This window comes from Diadema antillarum, unplaced genomic scaffold (genome assembly GCF_040938485.1).
Source record: "Diadema antillarum isolate AM-2024a unplaced genomic scaffold, OU_Dant_1.0 seq00000117_RagTag, whole genome shotgun sequence".
Lineage (NCBI taxonomy): Eukaryota > Metazoa > Echinodermata > Echinoidea > Diadematoida > Diadematidae > Diadema > Diadema antillarum.
Window position 1 is genome coordinate 393,816 of NW_027271198.1, and position 20,356 is coordinate 414,171.

The 20,356-nt window shown below is 38.5% G+C and overlaps 1 protein-coding gene across 1 annotated transcript in view; it reads right to left on the minus strand.

The window, feature by feature from the left end:
- The window catches only part of LOC139727068 (uncharacterized), a 31,983-nt gene that overhangs the window by 5,821 nt on the left and 5,806 nt on the right, over window positions 1–20,356 (minus strand). Inside the window, exons 2-7 of the mRNA XM_071638048.1 lie at window positions 9,008–9,113; window positions 6,121–6,441; window positions 4,660–4,753; window positions 3,545–3,655; window positions 2,159–2,226; window positions 1,248–1,422 (exon numbers count right to left, since the gene is read on the minus strand). Coding sequence (XP_071494149.1) covers window positions 1,248–1,422; window positions 2,159–2,226; window positions 3,545–3,655; window positions 4,660–4,753; window positions 6,121–6,441; window positions 9,008–9,113 — 875 coding nt within the window. The remainder of the gene's footprint in view (window positions 1–1,247; window positions 1,423–2,158; window positions 2,227–3,544; window positions 3,656–4,659; window positions 4,754–6,120; window positions 6,442–9,007; window positions 9,114–20,356) is intronic.

Genomic DNA, 20,356 nt, shown 5'->3' on the forward strand with positions numbered 1-20,356 from the left:
ACTTTTATTCTCATTGCCTATCAGTTCGTCACTGGGGACTTGAAGCCCCCGTGGTTGCTTGCTTTAGTAGCGGTCACGTAAAACAGATCAATTCAAATTCAAATCGTAGAATGCAATGTAATTTTTGGTTGTCTTATGGCACACACACACACACACACACACGCACACAGACAGACAGACACTCTTTATAACTTTAGTGTTGATCATGCTTATGATGAAACAGGACGTATTCAAAGAAGTGGCCAGCAATAGTTTGAACAACCATTGGAGTAACATTACCTATCATTGTGACAACATGTGCGCTATGCAATGTCTTTTTTTTCTTCTTAGCGCAATGGATAAAACAGCCTCGGTGTCACTTTCGAGAAGGATAGTTGTGAAGAGGAAGAGGTAGGTGATGTTGAATTATCAAGGGCTTTACACTAACCCATTTCTTCTACTGGTCCGACATTTTTGTTGGCCCAGTAGGTACCCAGTTTTTCCATCTTTTACTGGTCTATTCCTGAAAATTTTACTTGTCCGACATTGATTTTTTTTACTGGTCAGGGAACGTTGGACCTGTGCCAGTGTGCAGCTTTGATTATCAAACAATGATACGATGTTTTTTTTTAATTCTTGATTCAGCTGATTTGGGCAATTTTGTTCCGGAAAGGGGGGGGGGGGGACTCTCCGAATACGATGCTCATCGATAAATTGCTGGTCTTCTTCACTGATGCTAAAAACCTGTTCCACCCAAGCAGTGAAGATAAATTCTTTGATCACCAAATCACAAATCACGGGTTTTTTTTTGGGGGGGGGGGTGGGGGAGGGGGCTGAGATGGGAGTGGGGAATATACCAGTACAAGGTCGAAATCTATGTAATATTTGGAAAAAGAAAAACGAATATACAAAATTGATGTCGTCATGACCAAAAACACAAACACTTCCGTTGTCATCAAAGCTTTCCGTAAAGATTAAGTACTGAGTACATCAACCTTCATGATTGGCAATGACTGTCATTTTTTAGACGTTAAGAATTTTTCGGCTAGTTTTTTGTTTGTTGGTTTGTTTGTTGTTATTTAGGCATCCTAATCACCTGCAAACTTTGCATTATTCAGGGGAAAGTATGATAAGTTATAAAATTCCATAATTTTCATATTTTCCGCCTGATTTTTATGACATTCTCAACAATCTGTTGCATTTAGCTCTCTCTCTCTTTATAGTCAACTTGTGTATAGAGTGCCATTTAACGTGAATGCATGTCACACCTCGAGGGATATTGTCCTGCTGAACTCCTTCCTCTTCAACCGAGATGTAGAAACCTGTTTCTCCTGAAGCCGGATTTTTCGTGCAAGTCGGATCTCCAGCGCCGGATTCTTCGGTGGCCGAAGTCGCTCCGGGAGAAGGCTCCGGAACCGAAACCTTCAGTGGACTGATACAGGGCTATTCCAGAGAGGGGAGGTTTCAATTCAGATTTTGTTATTACTTAATATTTTATTCCTAATAAAGAGAAGGAAAAAGATGAGATATCTGTTTTCTAATGACATGTCATCAATTTGTAGACACGTGATTTATAAACAAAAGTGAGACTAAACAACCTTGAAGAGCAGATTTCGAGACAATGTATTGAAGTTTTGAAAGGAAATCGCAGTTCAATAAATGGCTGGCCTCTTAGTGGCATGGAGCTATTAATTCTTTATAAACTCACATTTGCAGGAGGTTTATCATACATGAATAACCAGCTAGAGTGGAGTCGAAATACTCTATTCAGATTTGATTAATAATTCGTCATGATAGACTGATTCCGGTGCAATGATAATGAACTTTTGAAAATCTCGATTTGACGGACATCTTGTTAATGTTAGTTAAAATTTACATCCCCTTTTCAATCTTGAACAGGGTTTCTTAGGGGCATCCAGGACTCGGTATTACCCACTCTCAAACTGAGAATGTAAAAGAAAACGCTTTTGGCACGAGACAGGGTTCTGACCTATCGAAGTGATAATTTGGACACTCGAAAGAACTTAATGGAAAAGTGTCTCATAGAGATAGTGAAAATATGATTTTCTGTGAAATGAATAGAATACTTGAGATAATGGAGTTTGGACCTAGACTAAACTTTTAATCAAAGGTTATTATTAAAGGTTTAACAAGATTAAGACAAAGATAGTATGCTTACCTTATCCTGAACGACTGGAGACAGTTTTTCTTTTTTCGGCGTGGCAGCATCGTGATTGGTAGGCTCAGCTGCAGAAAGTAAGAATATAAGAGATAGACAATCATTCAATTCACTAAGAGAATTCGCGCAAACTATCATGGTATGAAACAAGTGGACTGCGTACTTTTGGGGGATGGGAGCTTTCAAGTGTATCCGGTATACAAAGAATCGCGAATAATGCATGCCCGACGTGTTCAATATGAGAATTTTGGTCAAACATTTCAACATCAGCAAGAGAAGAGCCAATAGGAAGGTTTGAATTATATGTTCCGAGAACCGAATCTTTTTTGATCACGGCAAAAAAAGTAAAAAAAAAAAAAGAGGTAGATAAAAGATAAGACACGAAAGATTGAAGCATTCCGTGCCGAATATAATACGTTTTGATGAGAGATTTTATCTCATTTCTTCATCTCGAGGGACGAGGGACCCCTTTCGGAATGATGCTGCTGATAGCAATGATACAGGGGTCACGGAAGGGGGGGGGGGGGAGGGGGCTACCACCCTCTTATTTTGCGAAAGAAAGGCACAACTAAGGAATGTCATCAAATATTTTGTGTGAACCCAAGATGACCGGGACGATCGTTGTGTGACCCTATCAGTCTACGGAACAAAACTCATCTGAAACGGATTAAATTGTCGTAGTGTATTGTAATGTATCGTTGCCTTTATTCGTCATATCATTGCAATAGAGCAGAGATCACTTAAAGCCCATATTTTTTCTTTTCTGATTCTGATTTTATTTCTGAATTTCTTTTTCATATATAAATGAAGTACAAAGTCAGTTGAACAAACAAATTGAGCACTGTATACAAATTGAATCTGACAATTAAAACAAATAAATGATTAATTCAAGTATTCAACTTGTTTCCCCTGACACAATTCAGAATGAAAATAAACTATTTTGTGCATACATTTATGCAAACATAAGTTACAGTATATCTCTTGCTCAAAGACAAATTAAGCAATTCTTGATGTACATACATTCAGGAGACCATCATCTTAAGCATTTTGTTACAATATCATTACATAAACTCTTTCACTTACACTGAGTGTTCCTCTATAGTTTTATTTGTTTATAAATTGCAGCATTGGCGATCATACAGGTACCGCGTGGTGGTGGATATACACCCTGGTCAATGAGGGCCGATTCCAAGAACACTTTACAAACGCAGTTGAAGGGTACCATTAAATATGACGTCATCTTCATGATTTTGTGCACTATGCCGTGGATATGACGTCACGGTATGGCACAGGTTTGTCGATAAGCATTTTGTCTTCAGGTAGACCAAAAACACAAACACGCACACGTACAAACAAGTGAGCGCGCTCGGTATAAAACAAACTTACGTGCCGTTGGTGGAATGAGGGATTCTCGGTCGAAATCGAGATGAGAATGTGAGAGAATCCGAACAGCAGTCCTGCCCGCCATAGACGCCGTGTTTGCGTGGTAGGGACTCGCTGTGAGTTGAAACGAACCAGCTCACATTAGGGATTTTTAGTAGCATAAGCAGTAAAGGAAAAAGGTGATGGTGAAAGGGAAGAAGGCGTATGTTTATGCAAAATGATGTCTTGTGTCCAAATCCACGTAGATATATAATGACAACAATATTATATATATATATATATATATATATATATATATATATATATATTCTTTAACTTGAGTCCAGTGTACTGGACAGTGTAATACTGCGTCTTAGTATTACCACTGCTCTACCACAGGGGACTGCCATTATCATTACCCTATAGCGTTGCCAGGTACCCTGGGTCATGAGTGACGTACTAGTAGCGGGCAAAGACGTCAATGACGGCAGCACTTGACGGGATTCGAACTCTAGACCTGCTATTGAAATTCAAGTCTTATCCACTATGCCACGACCCGTCCCCCCCCCCCATTACAAAGATATTAATCTTATGATGTGTTTTCTTCTAATGTTTCAAAGTTTGTACAGACAGAGTTTGAATCATTTTCCCACATATATAACTGACAACATGTTATTGGAGAATGGTCTTGAGGGAAACACAAGAAAAGATACCGGGCTTACGTTGATTGTAACACGCAATTTTGGATATTTTATGTACTTCACATACGTATGTGCTGATACACCGGCAGATTATTTATGTCAAATTACGCCTTTCTTTCACGACGTCATGTGAGAAAGATACTGATAAACATCATGATATTACATTCTCACAAAATATAGATGTTTTGAAACAAGATCGAATACTAACCTTTACTGACACATATCATGATTAAACGCGCCACTAATCCTCCCACTCTCCTTGCCCACCACCATGTTGTCACCTTCTAATATGCGCGCCCTCGTAATTCCGTACTTTGATTAGATTCTGGTCGACATGACCAGATTCAGAAATGTATTCATCTCAACTAGACTGTGCAAACATCCATGGAAGAATACATGCTCTGAAAGCTTCCTCGGAGCATCAACAATTATTGTTACCTTTTTTCTTTCTGAGAACGGCTGTTCCAGTGCTAAGCTTCCACTTAGGTATTTTGGCTGTGATGGGTGTTCCGCATTCGCTTAGGAAAGTCTCCTGTTTGAAACAGGGGAATAAGAGGACGCAAAATGATTGTCCCATCACATTTGCTTATTTTTTATTTTATTTCATTTATGAATGATATCATAGTAAAGATCAAGGATGGTTGATTCATGTCAGAACCTGGTGACGGCGTATTATTATAGTGTATACATGATTATTATTTACATTGTTATGATATGATTAAACGTCTATTAGATTATTCTTGAGAAACTAAATACGTATTGTATTGGGGCATCAGTATCATCTCAGCTATGTGACGTAGTGGGTAAGACCAAGGAGGTATGGATTCTCCACTGTGAGATCTGTGGTTCAAGTCTTCAGGCAGCACTGGTTGGGATGCAGGTCACGGAACTGACACCCACGAATCATACAGCCCGCGAGTCATATAGCCCATGAGTCATACAGCCCATGAGTTATACGCTGCAGCCCATGAGTCATGCAGCCCATGAGTTCGACACTAAGCAAACAAGGTCCACGAGACGGACACATTCGAGTTGTGAAGCCCGTGTTGTAATGTCGCACTCCTGGGTCGTTTTTACCTTGTGTCGAAGTCACTCGTGGGCTGTATATTATGACTCATTGGTCTTTTTAAAAATGTCGAACTCTAGGGCTGTATATGACTTGTGGATGTCGGTCTCGTGGCATGATCCCCCAGCGATCGACCCCGCGGGCAAGATGCATAGTCCTTCGGAGATGACCGGAAGCCATCGGTCCCGCTGTTGTTTGCTCACAGACATTCATTATACAACCTTAACGCCTACGTAAGCAAATCATAATTCAGTTGGACTACATCCATTGTTTAAGAAAATTAAGTGTGCTGTAGACCGTTTCGATAATACATTCAAATTCTACATGCATGCTTTCAATTTTTATTTTAAATTTCAATTTAACACTGATCCAACGACAAATATTTCCAGCAAATATCAAAATTTATTAGATGAAAATCGGGTTTGGAATGGGTAAGACATCCAAAAACAAAGTAAAACAGACCAATCTTAGTACAAGGTGTGGCCAATCTTTCGTTAGGATTGCTCTGTTTTGGACATTTCAGCCATTTCAAAACAAGTTTTCATCAAATAAATGTTGAATTCCTCTTGCAATTACATGCATTTTCATATTTTATAAAAGGTTTCTCATTATCTCACCAAAGATGTTTAGAAACCTGAAGTTAGGTCTCGATCAAAACTATAGGCCTATACCATCCCCCTTTTTTTTGGGGGGGGGGGCAGTTGCATGAAATGCTTCTAGGCTGCAATAGGGAAAGAGACATCCATAAATAGTATGTACATTACTGAAACGGTCAATAGGAGATAACTGGTCAACGAACGTCTAAATTCTAGCTCGAAGTCAATTGATCTTACTGGCGGAATGAGCTCTCTTTCGACTCTGCCGTGAGAAGACATCTTTCTCTGGTACAGTTCCGACTTCCTCTCCGAGCTCTTCGCCACCAGGAAGTACATTTCGACGTTCTCGGCCATGACGATGATCGACTCGGAGCCGTCCTGGCCCTTCACGATCCCGACCACGAAGAAGGTGGTGACCTCGCGCTCGAGACGAATGTGCAGGTCCAGGGTTCGAATCTGCTTAATTTTCGACATGATGCTCGTGTTGAGCCACTTGCTGGACGGGTTAGTGTCCCGGATGCGGACTATGACCGGGAGATAGTACATTCCGAGGAGGTCCTATATCGACAAGACGCAGTTTATAGAATATTGAGAAAGATCTGTAGCCAACCATTCAATGCATTTAAAGGTATGACATTAAAGACCCTGGTGTTTTCTGAACAAGTTACTTCGTAGCGATACTGTGAAATCATTAAAAAGTACTGTTCATAATGGTGGAGAAATTCACGATTCTTTCGATATTGCAAACACATTCAATTATTTTTTGTTCGTTTTTGTGAGTAGTGGTACATCACTGTCACGATCCCTATATCTGTGTCCGATGTGAACTTTCTAGAGTCGTGCCGAAAATATTCTATCAATTAATGTTCTTTCATTCTATCTCTGAATATGAAATTCTCGATGTCATCAGATGCATTAATCAGAGTTAAAGTCCTGGGATATGACAATTTATTATTACTACGTCTTTACATAATCATTACACCGAGTACATGTATGTATTTTTTTGGACTTACATCTAATGTAATAGACATTTTCCGTCAAAAATGAAATTAGCAAGTGATTCCTGATCACGAGAAGAATTCTATGCCCGACTGTAGGAACTAAAGACCGATTTCTGTACTGGTGTTATTTTTATCTATTATTTTAGAGATTTATTATTTCCTTGCATTTTTTTTTCATAATGAAGGGCTCCAAAGGTTCAATCCTTGAAACATTGTTAATTTTTTCAATATTCATAAATTATCTGATAAATTGTTCAAAATTTCTTCAACTTTGTTCTTTTCGCTGATGATACGGCATCAATTGCCTTTCATGAAAATTTTGAGACTTTGGTCAATAAGATCGATGTTGATTTGGGTAAAGTATACTGGCTTGTTTGTAATAAATTATCTTTGAATATTTTGCAAAGTAAGTTTACTGTTTATCAAAATAGGCAAAATAGACAACATTTTGATCAACGTTGATAGAGCAATGGTCTGTTGTCACGACCTTATGTTGTCTTATCAATCTGTACATATTTCATTTATTTTACCCCATAAAAATGCATTCTTATAATGTTAATGGACCTCGTTACATCCCATTAAACATATTGCTAAAAGTGCTGCGACTCCACAGGAAAAAAACTTCGTGCTTATGCCAACGCTTATTATTTTGCTCCACCAACACCATTGTTCGGGTGCACGTCACGAGACCGACACCCACGAGTCACACAAGCCACGAGTCGTAAAGCCCATGAGTCTCACAGCCCATGAGTTATACAGCCCACGATTCAAAAAGCCCATGAGTTCGACACTAAGCAAACTAGGTCTACGAGACCGATACCACATCCGTAATGTAAATGTCGAACTCGTGGGCTGTGTGACTCGTGAATGGGCTGTATGACTCGTGACCTTTTGTCAATGTCGAACTCATGAGCTTATGACTGGTGGGTTTCAGTTTCGTGGGATGACCCCAATTGTTCTACCGCTTTCCCACACCGAATGTCCTCGACTTCAATGCCCTGCAAGTTGCTTCTCTGATGCATATGTGTTTTACCAAAAGTCTTCCCCATACCTCACTAAAATTATTTGTTTGGACGAAAATGTACATATTGTTACAAGACCTGAAAGTCAACCAAATTCCACCGCTGGAAAATGGAAACAAACCTCCATCTTAAAATCGATTCGCAACATAGGTCCCGTCATTTGGAATACGTTAAAAAAACTATTGCAAATACCAAATTTAATTTTGTCTCCCAGTTAAACATTAGTTTCAGTTTGTTTTTCACTTGATCTAACGCCTGTGATTTACCATCCAAGCGTTGTAATTTGTTCCATTCGAACTCAATTCTTTACAACCAGGTGATCCCATCACTGCAGGCCATTGGGGCTTTTATGGGACATCTTTTTTTTTTCTCTCTCTCAGTTTACCACCCTAGTTTTTCCTTGTTATTTTTCATCTCATTTGTTATCGCCTTGTTATGATGACCTAAGTCATCTTTATATTGTGTATTACGTGTGAATTGTGCTTAATTTCATTATTTGTTTTAATTGTATAGATTCTAATATTGTAAATGTTGAAAGAAATAATGATGACTACGCTCATATGCAGTCATACGATACACTTGACTTTACCACTTTCAGAAAGTGGGGGAAATGATATTACCCTTTACGTGATTATGTCTATAACAATATGTACTTTTCAAGGAAAATATCAAATTTGTGGAATTATCTTTATATTTTCTTTATTTCGTTTTCCATTATACGTGTCGTCTTGAACTGTAGCAATCTTCTCATCTATGGCTGCACCGAAAATTTGAAAATGCATAATTTTTGAACGGATTGTCTGCATTATATTCGTCAAACTTTCACTGATGTGTTCCATATTCTCTCTAAATTCCTTTGATTGGAAATCACTCTATGAGATTGTGGTAAGGAACAAATCCAAAATTAGACTTAAAAATTAGATCGACTTCCAAATCTATCAGATTGAGATTTTCAATCTAATTTTGGATATGTCCCTTATGTAACTGTAAGGAATTTACAGAGTTGCAGCATCCATTCAATCCACATTCATATTTTGGTTTCATTCCCCTTTACTATACTTTTACCTAGAGACATGTGTGAGATTGATCTATAATACTTACGTGTAGGAAACATGATTGAATGTCGGGGACCAGATCAAAGACACCTTTCCACTTCAGGTTGAGTTTAATTGCTTCGTGTGTCTCTCCGTCGTCTCGAATTCGACACCTGGATGCGGAAATGTCGAGCACAGTTTAGTAGGTAAGACTACGATAGTAATCAATGTATGTCTCTTAAGCTATCAAGAGAGGGATGTACCTTTTTAGTAAAATACACCGTTGTGAAAAAAGGTGATTGTAACTCATCACAGTTTCAGCAAACTCAAAGAACTAGTCTTATCTAGAATTGTCTAGCATCGTTATTCAGAAGGTTCGCTATTCCGAAAAAAAAAACAAAAAAGAAGAGCAAAAAGAAAAAAAAGCACACCAACAAACAAACAAACATACAAAACCGTTTGTTATTCCGAAGCGTCGTAAATCCGTAAACAAGATAAGGTCAGTTAATCAAAAGGTTCGTTGGCACACACATTCTTTTCGTTTTCGGTTTAACGAACCTCATTTCGTTTTTTTATTGACGAACCTTCGGAATAACGAAAATCACCAGCTTTCCTAATACTTTATATCACATGTCACACAATGTCAGCAAATTGAGAAAACCTGGCTGTGTGTATACTAATTGGATGATGGAAATGTAGACTTTTTCGAAAAACATCCTGTTTAGCTACAAAATCATACATCATGTTAGGATCACTTTAAGATTGATGCTGTCGCACATAATCTATGATGCCATTCCTTTAATCATGTAGCATGTAGTGACTGCATGATGGATATAAGTGGAATGCCTCAGATAGTGAAATAACCTAACGCCAACACGTATCAAAGACAATATTCCGACGAAGTCTGCCATTTGCTGTTCCATCTACCAAAGGCAAATGATGCATGTACTTGTATTATTAGACTATCACTGATCAGATATAAATGAAAGAGTCAGGAAAAAAAAAAACACTTCCAGCAAATATAAGCATCCACATATGAATCATTTATAATTGGTGTACACAATAGCGACTTATAATTCAGTCTCTCGTTAAGGCAATATCCGGGTACTAATAGTGCTAGTATATTATGCGAGGCTTTTGTTCTTTCACCGCGTTTCAATTTCGCTTTGCATGTAAGAACATTAGCAATTGACTTCATCTCAGTGGTATAGCTGATTGGTGAGCAGTAGGTGAAGCGGGTTCGTATCCCAGGCTGGTTCTTTCTTTTTCACTTGGTGTATAAAATAAAACATATCAAGAATACGATCTTATTCAAGGAGAGTAACAGGATGAAACAAAAACAATAACAACCAAAAAAACGCTCTATAACATCCTCGTTATAAGTTGTGTGCTTATTGACGCATTCTCCTGTATTTTGGTTATGTTTTTGTAGGATACTTGTCCTGATTGAGATGTATATGTAAAGTACCCTAGCATTCATCCGATGATGTTACGAACCATGTTTACATAATCATTGCTTTGTATATGACTATGTTGATGCACACCGTAGAAAGTCGGAGTTTTATTTCATCGTTAATTTTGTTTTCGTATCTTTTCGAGAAAAACTGCAGAAAGAAGTGAAACAAACAAAATATATTAATTTGCATATCCTCTGGTGAATGATTATAATCACATGATCATCAAGTTTTCCCTCAGGCAATTTGCATTTTCCTCTGTGAATGATACCATACGAGTAATCACATGATCAAGTTTTTCCTCAACAATATGGGTTTGTGCCATGTGCAAAGAGAATTCCTTTATGCAATTACTGCACTGTAAAAACATCGGTGTTTACACCCATGGTGTTAAATCTAACACCGATCAATCTTCAATAGAGGACCACACCCACAGGTGTAGAAAATGTATTGTGACGGTGTTAAAAAGTGTTCACCTGACACTTCGTGGTGTTAATTTGACACTGTAGCTGGTGATATTTTTGATACTGCGCTAGAGTTAATTTATTAATGACACCGCATGGTGTTGATTTGATATTGGTGGTGTTAATTTCAATGGTATAACACCCGTCCAGCTTCAATAGGAGACCACACCAACTGGTGTTACTGTGGTGTAAATTTTGTTTACACATTTTTTCTAAAATCAAGTACTTTATCGGAAAATTCTTCATCGTCTTGTTGAAGTTCAGAATTAACAAGAAATTCAGTAACTAAGAAACTATCAAAAAAAAAAACAATTTTATATTTTGAAATGACACCCGGAGGTGTTAATCGAACACCGTGAATGAGCGCCGGACTTTTTACAGTGTGATCCTCCCCCTTTCCACACTTTCTTTTTTGATCGAGTAGACAGACATTTCGTCGCCATTGCCTTCTCTGCTGTACGCACTCTTAATGGTGGCGTTTGAATGCATATTAATGTTATTGTTAATCACTTATTGATTCCCATGCGAAATACACGCGAGCTGCATATATCGTGGAGTCTGTGCTGAAAGCGAAAGTGACTCTCATCAGCACTATGAGAAAGACCTTAATAACTTTAACCACGCCTTCATTATAGGAGGCTGTAAGATGATATGTCCCTATAGTTCACTGATGGGTATTGTTGTGCTATGTATGCGGACCACAGATGTATAGGATACATACATATGAGAAAATGACTTTACATTCAAAATGACCGTATTGTTAAGAAGATATCATAATTACCGAGTGAATCAGCTGACATAATGCCCTACTTTCTTAAAATCAAGTTGTTGTTTTTCTGTCATGCAGTATATTAATTTCTATCTATCTATCTATCTATCTATCTATCTATCTATCTATCTATCTATATCTATCTATCTATTATCTTTACATACTGTATTATACAGATACATCATTATAATCATTTTCACTTTTCTTTAGAGACAGTTGGGCATATTTTGTGTTCTGATATGATAGAATATTGGAGATTGCTACCCCTCGATGAATATTTTGATTTTCATTTCGCAGAGGATGGGCAAAATGCGTGTGTTGAGTATTTATAGCAATACATTAGATGTATAAGTAGGCATTACTACTGTAAGTAACTATCATTCTTAGGAGACAGCGAGCAATTCTGAATAAAGAGAAATAAAAATAAACCTGTGCTGCACACACATACACATAAACGAACCCGATTAAAAAAACAAACAAACAAACCTGACCCATCTCCATGTATCCATATTTCCATGTAGGGCCTACATATATTTTACACATGATGCACCACGCTATATAGTCTAGCAGCCAGAAAGGGTCCCCGTGCACCCCCCTTAAAACAAAATTCTACGATATGTTCGGAGATCGTCAGAACCTGTATTTTCCGAATCCGGTTGTCGCCAGCGGAAAAAAAGGTTGCGCGCGCGTCTAATTTGCATATTTCTAAGATGGGCGCCGCCCGTTGCTAGGAGACGGATTATTTTTGAATAACTTTAGTTAGGAATAACAAATTACCATAAAAATGGTATCATTTTGAAGAGAATTAAATTTCCTACAAGCTGATACCCCATTTGATGGGATAGATAGATGTTGTCATGAAATATTAAGGAAGGAATTATGTTTTTTAGCATTTTTCTAAAAAGATAGGGAATTTGGTTATAATGTTCTTTTCCATACATTTAATATGCATTTACAAATAACATTTGAATTTTCCTATAATTATCCCCAAAACATAGCTATTATCATGTGAAAACGGCTTTCCAATACATCAATTCCTTTAAAAGTTACACGACATTAAAGGGGATATGGTTCAATAGGTTTTACAGCAATATTGAAGGGTTACAATGTCTCCGCGCGCAATTGCGTAGGTTCTGTATGTGGGGTTTGTTGTAGATCACTGCTATCTATTGATCAAATCTCATCGAAATCGGCGAAGAAAGAAAGAAAAATTACACTTTCTATTCCTTATATGAAATAAAAATGTTTTTTTTTTTCTATTCTGTGTTACCAAACTCAATCCATTCAGCTTCCCATATGAACAGTTTCTTGTCTTTTTGGATTCCCTCCAAGAACGTGAAATTAATCACAACTTATCTGATATTAAAAAGTTAAAGAAAAAAAATTACGTGACAGTTTCCTCTTATTGTAAGATTAAAGTGAAAAAAAAAGAAGAATCTTATGCTAAAAGCGCTAAGAAATAAAGAACTTGTTAAATGGCCTTTCAGAGTTTAAAATGAAACATGGCTATCTTATTTTTTTATAACAAAATGAAGGGAAGTATCTGTGTAGTTCATGTCGGCCCATACTGGGTTACATCATAAATTCTTCAGAAATGGTCCCCGTGCACCCCCCCCCCCCCAAAAAAAAAAATCTACGATAGGTCAAAGGTCAAAGATCAAGTGAAATACATGCTCTCCTATTCATCCAATTAAACCTAGGTCAAGGAAGGTGACCATTCAACACATTTGTGACAAACATGCCATTATAATATTTTGCCAATTTTGTGAAAATGTAATCACACATTGTCCACATGTACTATAGACCTATTAGGAGAATCATGCATTATGGCGGAGGCATACCAGTCGTCATAGCGACATTTCTAGTTTAATATTACAACGAAGATTACGACTACTATTAGCAGTTGGTAATTAAGTGGTGTACGAAGACTAACTCAAACAATACATCATTATTTGAGTGGCTATAATGTACAATTGATAAAAACCCAATAAATCTGTTTTTTTTTTTTCAGGTTATACAGTGCGTATCAAAAAAAGGTAATCCAACTTTGGCGGGCTACTACTTTACAATTGTCAGCTATGGAGAGCTCAATGTTTTAATTCTAATGATATCACAAACCATCGAAAGCTATGCTGCCGGCTGAAAGCAATAACAAATTTACTTATTGTATATTATAGAAAGAATGGCCACGCGAAAGTAACAAGATTAATGCTCTGTTACTGGGAATTTGAAAACAATAATGACATTGTTTCCATTCCTGTTGTGTCGTTGGTTGTTGGCGTGTTTCCTTTCAAAGAGTGAAAGTAGTAGTAGGTTAATAGATGTCGGCGTTAAAGCTTGTACAATATAACAATATTGGTCACAGTTTATTATTCCGAAGGTTCATTTTTTCCCCCAAAGGTTCATTATTCCGGAGATTCGTCATGATATAGATAAACGGGCCCAAATTAGTTATTGCTGAAAGCAATAACAAATTTACTTCTTGTATATTATAGAAAGAAAGGCCACGCGAAAGCAACAAGATTAAATGCCCTGTTACTGGGAATTTGAAAACGATAATGCCATTGTTTCCATTCCTGTTGTGTCGTTGGTTGTTGGCGTGTTTCCTTTCAAAGAGTGAAAGTAGTAATATAGTAGGTTAATAGATGTCGGCGTTAAAGCTTGTACAATATAACAATAGTAGTTATAGTTTATTATTCCGAAGGTTCATTTTTTCCCCCAAAGGTTCGTTATTCCGGAGGTTCGTCATGATATAGATAAACGGGCCCCAATTTGTTATTGCTGAAAGCAATAACAAATTTACTTCTTGTATATCATAGAAAGAAAGGCCACGCGAAAGCAACAAGATTAAATGCCCTGTTACTGGGAATTTGAAAACGATAATGACATTGTTTCCATTCAAAATTCAAAATGGTCACCTTCCTTGACCTAGGTCTAATTGGATGAATAGGAGAGCATGTATTTGGGAATTTTAGGACTTTAACTTGACTTTGGCCCTTTCATAAGTTTATGCATTAAGTAATTTTCAAGGTATGGAGAAAAAGTGCAATTTTGGTATTGAGTAGAAAATTGTTACCATTTTCATCTGGCCTTTGACCCTAAAATTCATAAGAGAATCACTGTCAGGCAGAACATGCATAAATATGTACTAAGTTTCAAGATACCATGAGCCACTTCCGAGACATGGAGGAAGAAGCAAGTTCAGCACTTTCTCTTGATCCTTGATCTTTGACCTTTTTGGCAAAAAAAAAAAGAAATTGCCAGAGAATCTCTATTTTGGGTTATACATGCATACACCAAGTTTAAGTCCTGCTGGCATTGCATAAATATGAGGGAAATAGTAAAATTTTGAAGTGTTGCCCTTGACCTTTGACCCCATGAACCCCAAATTCCCTAGATAATCACTTCCAGTCAGTACATGCATAATATATGCTATGTTCCATGAAGATCTCTCTCTCTAGTCACGTAGCATACAAATATGCAGGTGTGGTTCGGATGAGAGAACGCCATTGTCTGCGGTCAGCGGCAGCTCTGGTAGCCTCTGTAATGCTTGCTCCAGTCACCTGTTTGATGTCATCAAGCCAGCTTGCTGCGGGTCTTCCTCTTTTACGTTTTCCCTCAACCATTCCCTGGATGATTGTTTTCTGCAGGCAGTGATGTCTGGTAGCATGGCCAAAATATGTCAATTTTCTGGCCACAATATCAGCCCGTAGTTTCTTTTCCACTCCAAGCTCCTCTAGCACCCATGTATTTGTTCTTCTTTCTTTCCATGGTATCCTCAGTATCCTACGATAGCACCACATCTCAAACGAATCCAGTCTCTTCTTGTCTGCTGACTTCATTGTCCAGGATTCTGAGCCATATGATGCCACGGCAAAGGCTGAAGATCTTAGTAGCCGGACCTTGAGGGAGGAAGGGAGTTTACTTTTCCAGAGCTTTGTCATACTTTGTACCACATTCCGGGCCATTGCTAGTCTTCGTTTAATCTCCTGTGAGCAGTCCCCTTTGGTGTTTATGATGGAACCCAGGAACTCGAAGCTTTCCACCTCTTCAATGGCATCACCATCTAGAGAAAAGACACCATCTGCAAAACTCCGTTCTCCATCTACAACCATGATCTTAGTCTTTCTAGTATGCAGCATTAGCCCCCTCTCTTCACTTGCTATTTTTACTGCTCTGAGTAGATCCATCAATTCTCTTCTGTTACAAACCAGGGTGGTGTCATCCGCATACCTGAGATTTGTTACCCGTTGGCCACCTATTGTCACTCCACCAAGGAAATCTCCCAGGGCATCTCTCATAATCCGTTCAGCATAGATGTTGAAAAGCTGGGGCGATAGTATGCATCCCTGTCTGACACCTCTACCAATCTTGAACCATTCTGTGTCACCTCTGCTTGTTCGTACTGTAGACTCTTGATCTTTATATAGCTTGCTGATGAGCTTCACTATATGGCTAGGAAAACCCATTTCTCTCATAGTGTTCCATAATTTTGCATGACAGACACAATCAAAGGCTTTGCTGTAATCTATAAAGCACAGGTAGAGTGGTACAGAGTGTCCTCGGCAATTCTCAATGATGTTTCTGATGTTGATGATATGGTCTCTCGTGCCTCTTCCTGCTCTAAAACCAGCCTGCTCTTCAGATATCTCATTTTCCATCTGCCGTTTCGTTCTGTTGTTGATGATCTTGAGTAGTATTTTGCTGGCATGGCTTATCAAACTAATGGTGCGATGGTTTGAGCACTCCTTTACATTTCCTTTTTTAGGTATCGGGATAAAGACCGCTCTTCCCCAGTCCTCGGGCCATTCTACATTCCTCCAGATTCTGTCACATAGTTTCCACGTGATGTTTATGCCTTCCTCACCAGAGGCTTTCCATAACTCGCCTGGGATATCATCCCAGCCTGGTGATTTCCCGTTCCTAATTTCTCTCATTGCTTGGCGCACTTCCTCCAATAACGGGGGTGGTTCTAACTCTTGTTCCCCTAGGTTGCTGTTGGCAGAGTCTGCCTGGGTCTTCTGCTCGTAGAGCTCCTTGCAGTACTAGGCCCATCTGTTCTTTATGTCTGTGCTCTCTGTTAAGGTGGTACCATTTCTGTCATTGATGACATCTGACCTTGCTGATGGTTTTTGAGTCATTTTCTTTGACCAGAGCATACACCCTCTTAGAATCACTCCCTGCTCTTTCTATCTCCTCACATTTTCTCTCAACGAAGGCACGTTGATCAGCTCTAACTGCTTTTGACACTTCTTTGTGTTGTCTTCGCCACTCAGCCATATCCCCTCTCTTCCTCGCATCCTGTCTCTTGTCAGCAAGTCAGTTCTAATGTTGTTCTGGATAACCATGGTTGCTTCTTCTTCTTCTTCTTTGGGATGATCTCCTTAACTGTGCTTAACACTGCTTCTTTCATTCCTTCCCACAGTTCATTGGGAGACAGCTCTTCATCATCAATCTGAAGAAGTGCCTGAAATCTATTGCTCACACTAACAGTGTACTGTTCCGGTATGTTGTCTACATCAAACCTTAATGGTGGTGTCTCTTTCTTCTTTACTTTGAGCTTTAGTTTCAGCTGTGCAACCAGAAGCTGGTGGTCACTCCCACAGTCTGCACCTGGTCTTGTCCGAACACTGAGCAGTGAAGAGCGCCATCTTCTTTTAACGAGAATATAGTCAATCCGGTTTCTTACATTGTCCCCGGGGCTCTTCCATGTCCATAGTCTTCGGGGGTGCTGCTGGAAGAAAGTGTTTCCAACAATCAGGTCATTAACTTGGCAGAAATCTTCCAAACTATCTCCACGTTCATTTCTTTCTCCCAATCCATATTTTCCGACGATCTTAGACTTGGTCACTGATTTGCCAATTTTTGCATTCCAGTCTCCCATTATCACAAGAACATCTTTGTTCGGAATCTTGTCAAGAGTATCTTGGAGCTGATCATAAGTCTTCCATGGCTTCATCAGATGCAGTAGATGTTGGCGCATAGACCTGGATGACGGAGATGTTAAATGGGTGACCTTCCAGTCTGAGAGTAATAATTCTTTTGCTTATTGGGTTGAAACCCAAGAAAGACTTAGCCGAGTTTTTGTCCAGGATGAAGCCTACTCCGTGTTCCCTCTTTCCGCCGTCTTTGCCTGAATACACATCTGTGTAGCCATCTTCGGTAGTGAAACGACCTTGGTTGAGCCACCAAGTCTCTGAAATACCAAGCACACTGATATTTTGTTCTCCCATTCGGGTTATGATGATCTCCATCTTGTCAGCATTCATTCCTTGAACATTCCATGTCCCTATAATTCTAGGTTTTCTCAGGTTTGTGCTGCTCCTTTCATGCACAGGATTATCGGCAGTATATTCTGCGTCCTTACAGCTGTGCCTAGTCGGTGCAACACGCTCCTCTTCCCCAGTAGCCATTGACGCATCATCTGGCCTGCGGGTCCCACCATCAGATGCCGGTTTTCCACAATGTTTACGAACTCTCATAAGAACTATCGTGGCCAAGAAAATGCAGTGGGTGGCCGGGTCCTTCTGCATTGCTGGATGGCCATCGTTGACTCTCCAGAGTCGATGCCCTTAAGATAGATCTTGTTTTTAGTTCCACCAGGGTGTCCAGCCACCCTCCTCACCATTCTCCAGTTGGAGACTGGTGGGTTTGCCGGTTTAGTCGCCGACAATCCGACCCTGAAACAGGTTGTACTGGGCTACAGGGTACCAGTAGCAGATCATCCTGACCTGACATGAAGATACCTTGAACAATATCCAAGATACAGAGAAAAAAAGTAAAATTTTAACATTTTCACTTGACCTTTTCACATTTGACCTTAACCTTATGACCCCAAACTTTTACCAGTGAATTTTAATTGGGTAATACCTGTATACACTAAGTTTCAAGAAAATATCTTTAGGCATTGCAGAGATATGAGGGAAATAGTGAAATTTTAAGCATTTGACCTCGACCTTTTGACTTTTGACCTTGAGCATGTGCACCCAAAAGTTGATAGGCAGAATTTCACCCCCAATACACATACATGCCAAATTTCAGGGTTTTTTTTTTTTTTTTTTTTTTTTTTTTTTTTTTTTTTTTTGGTTACGCTGTCCACAAAATTCATTACGGACGGAGAGAAGGACGGACGGAAGGACGGACAACCCGAAAACATAATGCCTCCGGCACCACTTCTTGGCGGAGGCATACAAAAGAATCTAGATTACATAGGTGAAGTAATCTTGGAAGATATGTAAATATTGATATGTACGGTATTGAAACTGTCGTGTTGATTATCCTTATGGTACGTTACCACTCTCGTGGCATTCACTAAGCTGGGTCCACTTTCTCGATTCGTCCGAAATCGTGGTCTTACTCGCGGACTAATCGTGCTGATCATCAGATAATCAAATCTTGATGTCAGTCAAAGACATTGTGTTGATCGTAGTAATTTTTCGAACAGTCCAATAATTCTTCTACGATCAACACGATTACCACCATAGACCTCAAGATGTGATAAGCCATGATAAGATCACCACGGTCACTCGTAGACTAAGAATCGATTTGTGGTAGATAGTATACATGTATTAGCATATCGAGACTCGCGACAATGGCAACCTAGTGAAAGTGTTTAACGTGCAATGTCAATAATCTTCTGGGTATCGATCATGCACATTTATAGTTACTCTATCTAAAAAGGACCGGCGGACGAGTAGGGCATGGATATCTGAAAACATTGGATGGTGTATTTAACTCATGCATGAGTTGTTATTCCAGCGGAACTTACATGCGCTCTATAAAGTGGATTGCACGTCAGATGCGCCTATAGCAGATACACTTCAAATCATTTTAGCAAATTTATCTAATTATAATAGATGTCTAATTTCTGTGGAAAACATGAAAATATTGTATTCGTTGTGGTTAAACATTTACACTCTGAATATGTCTAATGTTTAACACATTAGTCATACACAAACATCCTTGAACACAAACACACACAACACAAAAGTATACAAACCTGCATAAATATAAACGTGATTGATATATATATATATATATATATATATATATATATATATATATTTGTATATATATATATATATATATATATTTATATATTTATATATAGATATAGATATATTATATATACATAGTTATAGTATACATGCACACATACATACATACACGCATGCATGGTTAATGTTCCCTCAGACATTTCCCTCATGTTTTATAGATCCATGGTCTACTTAACCATAACATTTTTTTTTCTCTCTCTCATTTTTGTATAATATTGATTATTAGTCACTCCTAACGGATTTAACAACCAAGTTTACGTTGTATTGCATTTAAATCAACCCATGTGATAAAGTTAAGTGCATGAAATCATTTTTTATTAAAAAAAACAGAATTTGAAAGCGACTGGATTTGACTTGCAACTATTCGTTTTTATCAATGCCATTCCTTGGTATTTGTAATCTATCTATTAGTTTCTTGGCAATAATAAACGTGTGAGCAATATGTTTAAAAACCATCAGGCGAACCACCAAAGAATGAGAACACGTATGTGCGATCTTATCTTAAAAAAATAAATTGATTTCCTGCTAGAGCATGGTGAGAAATATTTCGCTTGTGCGGTATACATGTAACTCCTATTTCGACATCTAAATAAAGCATTCAAGTTTGATGTTCCATGAATGCATTAATGGCGTATTGAATAAATTCACGAAATTCACGACTGAGCTCATTTC